The 9,460-nt window shown below is 43.7% G+C and overlaps 1 protein-coding gene across 13 annotated transcripts in view; it reads right to left on the bottom strand.

Annotated features, from left to right (window-relative positions):
• The window catches only part of agrn (agrin), a 247,383-nt gene that overhangs the window by 143,093 nt on the left and 94,830 nt on the right, over nt 1–9,460 (bottom strand). For 10 of the 13 annotated variants that reach the window (XM_032521016.1, XM_032521015.1, XM_032521018.1 and 7 more), the window contains one exon: nt 3,010–3,048. In XM_032521016.1, the coding sequence (XP_032376907.1) occupies nt 3,010–3,048 (39 nt within the window). Of the gene's footprint in view, nt 1–3,009; nt 3,049–7,299 lie in introns of all 13 variants that reach the window. The other 3 variants (XM_032521024.1, XM_032521025.1, XM_032521029.1) reach the window with 1 other exon arrangement.

The raw sequence follows: 9,460 nt of genomic DNA, 5'->3' as shown, positions 1-9,460 counted from the left end.
GTGTGTGTGTGTGTGTGTGTGTGTGTGTGTGTGTGTGTGTGTCCTTACATCTGAGGGGGTTAATGGGTGTGGAGCGCTTAGTTGCTGTCTTCTCCCAGAGCTGACAAAGATTTATGTCAATTCTTTAGGACGAGGTAGTGTACTTAAAGTGTAAGTGAGCCTCCCGGCACTCTTATTTAGGTGTTCCACCATCTTAGCTCAAATCAGTCCAAGAGTTTATTTTGTCTGTCAGCAAGGAGCATCCTCTGGGGAGCTCCGTCAGTGACAAAAGCGCAATTGAAGTCAGGCAGGCTGTGCTGGAGACGGCTATAGTCACAGAAGACCTCGGAACTAAGGCTTAACTTATTACACTTCCTTTCTTTTGAGTCTCTGGCCTATTCAGATCCTGTTCGGCCAATGTTTAGTCACTTAAGGATGTAATAGGATGAAATGAAGGATAGTTTAAGGGAGCAGTCTACAGTACACCTGATATTCCTCTGATCCTTGAGCGAGAACCAAAAGAGGTGAATCTAGTCTTTGTCCAAGTTCAATTAAAAACTAGATTTTCCATAAATCAGATCACAAATACCTGGTGAAGTAATAATCCTTAATACATCTTTAATAAAATACGACCAAAGATTGTGTCTAATTAACACTGCGTCTGTGCTATGCTCTTAACCACTGCACAAACTCTGGATGTAGACAACTGAGGGCCAAGAGCCTCATTCATCAAGCATTTCTCTGAGTCGACCCTCTTTCCAGAGTCCAATACTAATCCCTCAAGCTGCAAGTCTTTGAGCTTTCTAGGTCTGGCCAAAAGCACAACAACTAGCGTCTTACTATCATGAGACAACAGGCAATAATGAGTGTGGCCTCAGCCGAGCAACTGCCGCTTTGAGCTTTCAAAGAAAAAGCCTAATTAACGGCTGCTGTGTGACTTCTGTCACTTTTTTTGACCGGTGATTATGGGCCATTCATTTTGGGAGGATTTGTTAGCTATTTGCGAATGACGCACACCATAAATATCATCTTAGAGTTTTGCTTATGTTGTGCCGAACCTGCATTTTTCCCCAGCGAGTACCAAGATCCTCTCGCTCTAATGTGCAGAACAAATTCCTTTACTTTCTGCAGAATGTCCTCGTGCTAATAAGGACGTTTCATCAACAGCAGTTCAGAGACAAATTAGGCTGTGTAAAAATGCAGACTTCTTGGTATCTTGTCCATGATTTCCTGTAATCAAATACTGGGGAGCAGAGCGCCCTTGGCACTGAGGACAAGTTCAGTAGAATGAGGTCTGTGCTCTCTACTAAACTGCCCCTCCACCACTACTAGCACCATGCGTCTCCAAAAAGTGGCCTACTGTCTTATTTGGGCCAACTCTAATTGTCTCACTAATCTCTCCAGTGTTAAATGACCCAGAGAAACTGCGTCCCACAGGGCAGGCTTACCCCACTGATTGGAGGCTTTGCCTTTTGTTTTGCTTGGAATATTAAAACAGCATAGGCTGCTGATGTAAAGCCTACAGAACTATTGGAAATGTAATTAAGGGCTAGCAGCGGCTTTTAAATGCTTGACTAGTGCAGAAACAAACTGTGCCCCTCAGACAGCAAAAACTTTAATACATGGGAAATGAGTGGCTCAATCGATAAGCAGGGCGTTATTTCCTTTGTAGGTGGAAATTCAATGGAAGACAGAAATGGGCTTGCTTCACTGCCTGCACACTGTTTCTCATTTGCTCAGTGAAGAGCCAAATTTTATAGCAATATTTTGCTTCAAAAACAAAACTTTCTGTGAGATATAATCATTTGTCAGGACGATTTCATCTGCCATTACAACAAAAAGGAATAGACGCTGTAAACCGCGCCGGTTCCAATTGGATCGCCAGTGTTTTTTGATGTGAGGCACGAAAGAGAAAAAATAGACATACTTGCACAGTCCTCAGGTGTTGATGTGAGACAGAGTTGAGAAACGCTCCAATCAAGCACAATTATTTGTTGAAGCCAAAATGCCACAGACATTTTGTATCGATAGTGAACAGCCTATTGTCCCGAACCTGCCAGACAATCCCATTCGTCATAAACCACCTCTAATTTGAAACATTTTTAAAGCTGACATCTTTCGCAAACCGCTTTTCCAAACAAGCTGGCCTATGGGGCGAGTGATTGAGCCATTACCAGAAACAGATTCAGAAAAGCCCCCACTGTTGCCTTTTGTCCCTGATATCAGCTGGCCAGCTGGGATCATTAGGAACATTTTCTCCTCGTGTTTTCATCCCTCCAAACCTCTGGCTTTGTAGCCTACACACAAGCAGGATGATACAACACCTTCAGAACTAGTAGGAGTCCATTTTTGGCTGGCTGTCAGTGCAGTATAAAGAAAATACAACACAAAAGTCTATCAAACACTGTCTCAGTGCGCTGCCTCTGATAAATATTCATGATAGCAGCTTGAAAACCAGATGTTTTCCTCCAATTAAAGCTTGCTGAGATACACAGTTTTGGAAATAAATTGTTGCTTTTTTAATTAAAAGCTCATGTTACTGGGCCAGTAAACAACAATGCAGCACCCATTTGAAAGATGTATATGTATGGGACAGGAGGAGAGCATGTGGATAATATGGTGAGGTGATGGTTCTACTCTGCACTCATAGCCTACAAACCTTAGGCAATGTAGAATACCCAGAGGAAGGGGGTGTATTATCCCATTAGACCCTATCAGGAGGATGTGAATGCTGCTGTAGTAACAGGTATTGAACATCAGCCCAACTAGCCGTGTGAAGCAGATCAAATCAAGTCATCAAAAGATCCTTCTCACATCAAAGGCCTGAGCAGACCTGGCCATGTGCCTACCATACCAACTGTGTAAAAAAGAAAAAAAAGAAAAAGGGAAGCAGCCAAATCTGGCATAGCGCACAGACGGCTAGCCACTTCAAAGGCAGGGAACCGCTGTATGAGGTCATTATTTGCAGGTACAACCCCAAAACACCAGCGGACAATGGAGGCGAGCAGAGAGAAAACACAGAGGACTTACCATCAGGAGGCTGGGCTGGAGTGAAGTGAGGAGGTTTGTCTAAAAGAGATAAAAGAGAAAGAGAGAGAAATAGGTTTTTAGTTTTGGGGGATATTCACAGACTTCCCAGGGGTACAGGCCAAGTAATTGAGTTGCTACCCTTCAGGAACCCAGCTGAGCTAATCAACAGTAGTACATTTCAGCGATAGGTATCATCATTGTTGCTATGATCTTCTCATCCCAAACCACACCGCATGCCTTTTGATACCATGAGAGCACATGAGAAGGGTAAAAACACACGGGAAGGGATCTGCTTTTCTTTTGGGTTGAAAAGTGCAAGATAAGATTTGAAATTCCTCAGCAGTGATCGCATCGGTGAAAACATACTCAGTCCCCATCCACCAGCAACCATGTGCAGAATAAATCCCCCTTAGAATATCAAATTACATCACGCTACTCTCCTAGTAAAACACCCAGCAGACAATGACATAAGGCTTGCCGGTTTGTGGGAACCATAAAACAAGGCCTGTAGTGTCAAATGACTGAGTATAGAGTAACACTCAGGGGAAAGACCTAATGAAACTGGAGTTTTGACACCTTGATGCTTGAAAATAAGCACAATCTTGAACAAGAAATGGATCAATAGTAGTTTATGTAATGTAGACTGCGCATGGAGAACATATAGTTTGAATTACATTGTTTAGCAGGGAAATAGAAGATATTCTTAGTGACAAAACAAAAAGCATGCACAAACAGAATACAGGCTGCACTTTACATTTACCTATATTGTCGATTAATCTGAGGATTGTACCATTAACTGTTTAGGCTACAAATAGCCAAAGAATAGGGAAAAAGCAATTTCCCAGAGCCTTAGGGGGTGTCTTCAAATTGCTTATATTTTACAACAAACAAACCAAGACATATTTAATTTACAATACAAGAAAAGACAGAAGAGAAAAGCAGCAAATTCTAACATTTAAGATGCTGGAACCAGAAAAGCTTTTGTTGCCTTAACGACTGCTCGCCTTTTTAGGTTATAGGAGACATTTGTTTTGTTGATTGGCTAATTTATTAGACAACAAATCATTTCAGCACTAAACAGGAAACATCAAGCGGGATACCTGCCTGTTGGTTACCTTGACAATTATGCATACAGATACCAAATACATATGGCACTGAATGAGCTATAAGTAAAGTAAGAAGACCGACACCATGTTAAAAAATTAAACATATCTAGTGGGGGTGGGGGGAAAAATCAATACAGGTAGTTTGTCTGCTTGACAATACCATTTTGAAGAAATAAAATTGAAGTGATATATACAAACAGAGAAATGTATCTTTTTGGACAAAACAGATGTTATTGCAATTTATCGCAGAATATTGCAATATGTTTAAAATTTCAATAATATCGTATCACAATTTATCGTGATGATATCGTATAGTGAGGCCTCTGGTGATTCCACCACTACTATCTAACACCATTGTACCTTTTTCTAACACAAACAATCACCATACAAAAACCATCAGGAAGCACAAGTACTGATCTACAGAAAGGACTTTAGTGGCATCATCATTTGCCAGGGAACTTCACCAAATGGACAATGTGCTACCTCGAAGGCCATCCTATAATGCACTGGTCACAGTGTACCAGGGCACTGGAGTACTGAGCACAAGTAACCAAACCACCATCTGCACTCTCGCAGTCAACTCAGCTGCCTGGCTCACGAAGCAGAGCTCCGGTGAGTTGTCAGAGCTGCCAGCATCAAATGTGAACACCAGCACACACATTCAGAAAGGATGTGCAGCCACCCAGCCATCTCTCTGATGTCTCTGCACTGTGAGGGATAATGAGGAAGATAAAACGCATCACATCAATTACACCACTAACACATTTTTCCGGGGCTCCGTCAACCACTGCGCCAAAGCCTTTTCAGGACTTCTGCAATACCAAGACACAGCTGAGTTTTAAATTTAGGCTCACTTAAAATTGCTTGTCAACAGTCGGGGCTTCGGGGGAGAAAGAGAGAGAGAGTGTGTGTGAGAGAGGAAAAATGAGGAGAGGGGAGAGGAGAGGCGAGGCTGGTGCTAGAGGTGAATAATGAAGTGTCGGCTAAAGCTGTTTCCCAGTCAGTCATGACGGTAACTGATTTCCATCTGGGGGGGATTTCAAGAAAACATATAAAACGAGTGAAACAGAAATTGGCACGAGGAAAATATAGAACTTCTGCTGAGAGGGTAAAGGAGCACGCACAGAAACAGACATCCACACAAGCTGTGCTTCCTGTCTCGCATTCGTAAGCATGCAAAAACACACAAACAAACAAGGCGAATCAGAAAGAGCCTGACAGAAAAGGTGGCGTGCAGAGCACAGGGCAGCACTAAACAATTTCGTCACATTTCCATAATGAAAGGACAAGATAAGGTCTTTCCATAAACATATCAGCCTTTCCCATCTCCCTTTTCACCCAGCAAAGCGTGCATGAGTTCCCCCGCCCCTGTGAATGTCAGAACATGGCCATCATTCACCTTATACTGTATCTTCAGCAAATCAATATGTGTCTGGCTGTGACATTTAGCCATGTGCATGAAGAGGAGTGTGTGTATGTATCACTGAATGTGTGTCATCTTGCCTATTGGTGCGGTTGATGTAAAGTCACACAGAATGATAAACCAAGAGTGTGTCTGTGTGTGGGTTCTGTTGGCAGGCGGTATGATTTTGTGGGGGTTACTGTGTGTGTGTGTGTGTGGGCATGCCTCACCCCATATGGTGACAAAAGAAATAGAGAATCTGAGGTTTCACGGCTCCTCTAACAACTCTCCTCCCTCCCCACACATCCAAACACAAACGTCATCACTACCAGCACTATCGCCATCCTATCCAGCTGTCCCTGTGGCCACATGGCGAGGGCTCTTGGCAGCATAAAAGAGCCCCTTTCATTTAATCAGTTCCTCCAACGCACATTTCTCATCTGAGAGGTGAAGATTGGCCCACTTTAACTGAGTTTGTATTGAATCTATTAGAATCTGTCAGGCTGAAATTGATTCAGTTAAACGGCAAGGTTACAAATGTACCATACTGCTCTGGTCACCAACATCCACCAATTAGCATGCGAGGGAAAGACTGACAAAGATGATAGAAAGACACAAACTAGAAAAGAAGTAGACAAATGCTAAGAGGTAAATCTAATGCAGTGGCATCCTCCGGGCTACTGGGACTTTGCCTTCTACATGGCTGAAAAGTCAACAGCTTACAGACTTAAGGGAACAAGAACTATGGCTAAAGAATATTAACAAGCCTTTCCCCTAAAAGGGTTGCTCAAATTCCACTTCAACCCCAAAATGACAGCGCTCGATTAACTTATTTACTTACAATAATGGGATTTTGTTGATTGCAAAAGTCTTGCAAAAATAATAGCCCACTTTGGATGGTTGAGAGGACTTTCACCTTTAACACAGTCTAATCTGGCAAGGCACTCAAAAACAGACTTGTGTAAGTCTGTGAGAGAGTGGGGAGAATGAATAAGTTAGTGCTAACACAGACAGGGAAATGGCAGATGGGGACAGCCGAAGGTGTGCTCTTGCCAGTAATGTAAAAAAATAAAAGAAAAATAAAAAAAATAAAATAAAAAAAGATTGCATATCTTTGGTGAATTCATGAACTCATATTGTGAATATGAATGATACCCAGCATGGGGTTTAACAGAAGGCAAACAAAATCAATTATATCACTTTGTCTTTGACCCAAGAATCTACTGATCTGGTGACCGTCAAAACTGTACAACAGTAACTAAGCCGCACAAACATTATGCTCCTAATGAGACACAATGCTTTCAATATTAAGTGGGACAAGAATAATGCAGCGGGGGCAGATGACAGGAGGGGTTGAGGCTTTCCAGGCCAAATAATATGTTATCATCCGCCAAAGGCATTTAGTTGCCTTTTAATACTTCATCCCGCAGTTCAAAGTTAATGCCAAGTCTGGAGAAGAAATATAAGGCATAATTCTGCAAGCCTGCAATGCAGACACAGAAACAAGGAAATGGGGGTTGAGACTTTAGGTGTCCTGATGTCCCTAGTTCAAGTGCAGAAAAGGCTGTCATGAGGGGTTTCAAAAAGGAGATTCAATGCAAAACCTGTATAGAATGTACAAAATAATTTATTCCCAGATAAATTCTGTCTATAAAGCCACACCAATACTTTGAAATAGGGGTTTATAGCAAGTAGTATAGCAAGTATTCTATTGCCAAGCAGTGACCCATACGTTTAGGTGTTATGAAAGTAAAATTGTGTGTTTCTGATGAACCAACGTACAATTGTTGAGGAACAGGAGCACCGCGAAGCCCAGGGTAGATGTGGCCAGGAGGATCAGACAGATATTGCAGGGGATCATGAAGTAGCGCACCACCAAGGACACCTTGTGTTGATACCTGCGGTCCTGCTCCTGTGGCGGTGGCGAGGGATAGTGGCACCCGCTCATGCTCCACTCCATTGACCCCCTCCCCTCCAGGGTGGAGGAGATGACGGGACGAGGAGGGCGACGAGGGGTGCCCAAAGACCCGTTGGAAAAAATGATGGCGGCGGGTTAGACCAGAGGATGAAGATGAAGATAAATGCAAAAAGCAACAAAAAAAACAAAAAAAGACTCGTAATGGCGAGTGTTTCAGCTGCGGTTCCAGCTGTGCACCGTGGCAAGGACCCGGTGACCGTTTCTGTCAGAGAATCGCAGTAGCAAGCTTTCAGCGGTTTCCAAGCAACACATTTTTCGAGATAATAGCATCCATTTGGGGAAAGAGGACAGACAGGGGGACAGGGATGTTGAACTCCTACAGCCCCCCACCTGTCCACACGACCTCCATTCTGCTGTGTCCACTAGGAAAAAACTAATGGGCTTTAAATCTGTGACTATGTATATGTGTGTGTGTGTGTGTGTGTGTGTATATATTGTGAATTGGTTTATACTTACAGTGCAAACAAGTGTGTGGTTTTAGGTGGGTGGTGATAATGTGTTTGTAACGTCAGTGTGCTTTTGGCAGTATCTGTGTGAGACGCACCTAAGCCAGAAGTTTGTGTGTTAGGATGTGTGTTTTTTTTTTAATTGTCAAATATCCACACGGAAAACGTCCAAGCAGGCTGACAGTAAATCCACAAATGCAATCCTCTCCTTTCCTCCCAGTGACCCTGACTAGTAATGAGATGGACGTGAATAGGGTCTGGGAATGCAGCTTCTCAGAGCACTTCCACTCCTTTGCTTGTTAAAAGCCTTTAAACACCAAGCCAAGGTCTGGTGCTCACCAACAAACACGTGTCACAAGTATTTTACTAAGAGGTGACAGCCAAGCATCTTCGTTAGCCTCCCTGTGGCTCTTGCCTGATGGGGCAACAAAGGTTAGCTCCTCTCCTGAGCAATGATTTACCCAGAGCGCCTCTAACTCAACACAACTGCTTCTTTGTATCCACCAGAGACTGGCTCGTTTTTGCTTATGATTTTGTATAGTCTGGCACAGCTAAGAGATTCACGACCACGGCACGTAAGATCCGTCCAAACCTAACACCATCCCCGGAGCAACTTGTATCAGCTGTGTGATTAGCAGGATGGCTGGAAAGCAGTTGGCTGCCGCTCGCTAATCCATATGCTCCTGGAGATGGTTTGTTCTTCCTCCCCTTCTCTCCTGCGTGCCTGACACTGCTCGTTTCAATGACCTTTATTCCCGGCCAGTCTCGTGGCGAGGGTAAGCATCTGCCCCCCACCCCCGCTGGTGCGCTGGATGCTGAATGCAGGTCAGAAGAAGTGGCGGAGAGGGAGAAAAAGTTGGAGAGAAGAAGGATCGCAATCCCCACGCCACCTGTCAGTGCTGAGCCGACTTCTCCCCCAAGCAGCTACGGATGAGCAGCAAAACACAGAGACGATCTAAATGAATGAACTCATGGAAAGAAAAGGAGAAAAACCTGTGTGTGATCACAAATCAACCGAGAAGCTCGAGGCACAGATTTGTTGGGCTTTCTTTCCTTCTATCAGCACTGAGACTGAGAATCCCAACCAGATAATTAGAGGGAAAGGTTGTCATTACACCCTCGTAACACTTAAGTTAATTCAGCTTCTGCTATTTTTGCCTTTCAGGAAAGAACTTGTCCGGTCTTTTCTTTCTTTCTCTGGTTCGTTGAATCTTTTTTTACACGCTTCCTCAAGCATCCAGTCCCCTTTTCACTTGGTTGTTTTAGTCCAGAGGCGCTTCAGTGTCCTGGCCGCAAGGATTTATGCACCGGCTTCTCTTCTGTGGAGATCCAACATTCACTGGCAGCCAAAACAACAAATTAGACTCCGGGTATTCATGGTGCGCTTAATCCCCAGGCAGCAGGTAGTGGTCCCAGTGTCAGCGCACTCAGTCGGCCAGCTGAAGCAGTGAGTCAATGAGAGAAGTCAGCAGACAGATGCAGCAATACAGAGAGAGAGAGAGAGAGAGAGAGAGAGAGA

Source organism: Etheostoma spectabile, chromosome 7, assembly GCF_008692095.1.
Source record: "Etheostoma spectabile isolate EspeVRDwgs_2016 chromosome 7, UIUC_Espe_1.0, whole genome shotgun sequence".
Lineage (NCBI taxonomy): Eukaryota > Metazoa > Chordata > Actinopteri > Perciformes > Percidae > Etheostoma > Etheostoma spectabile.
Note: the sequence above shows the minus strand (reverse complement) of the source record. Positions and strands in the feature narration are given on the sequence as shown.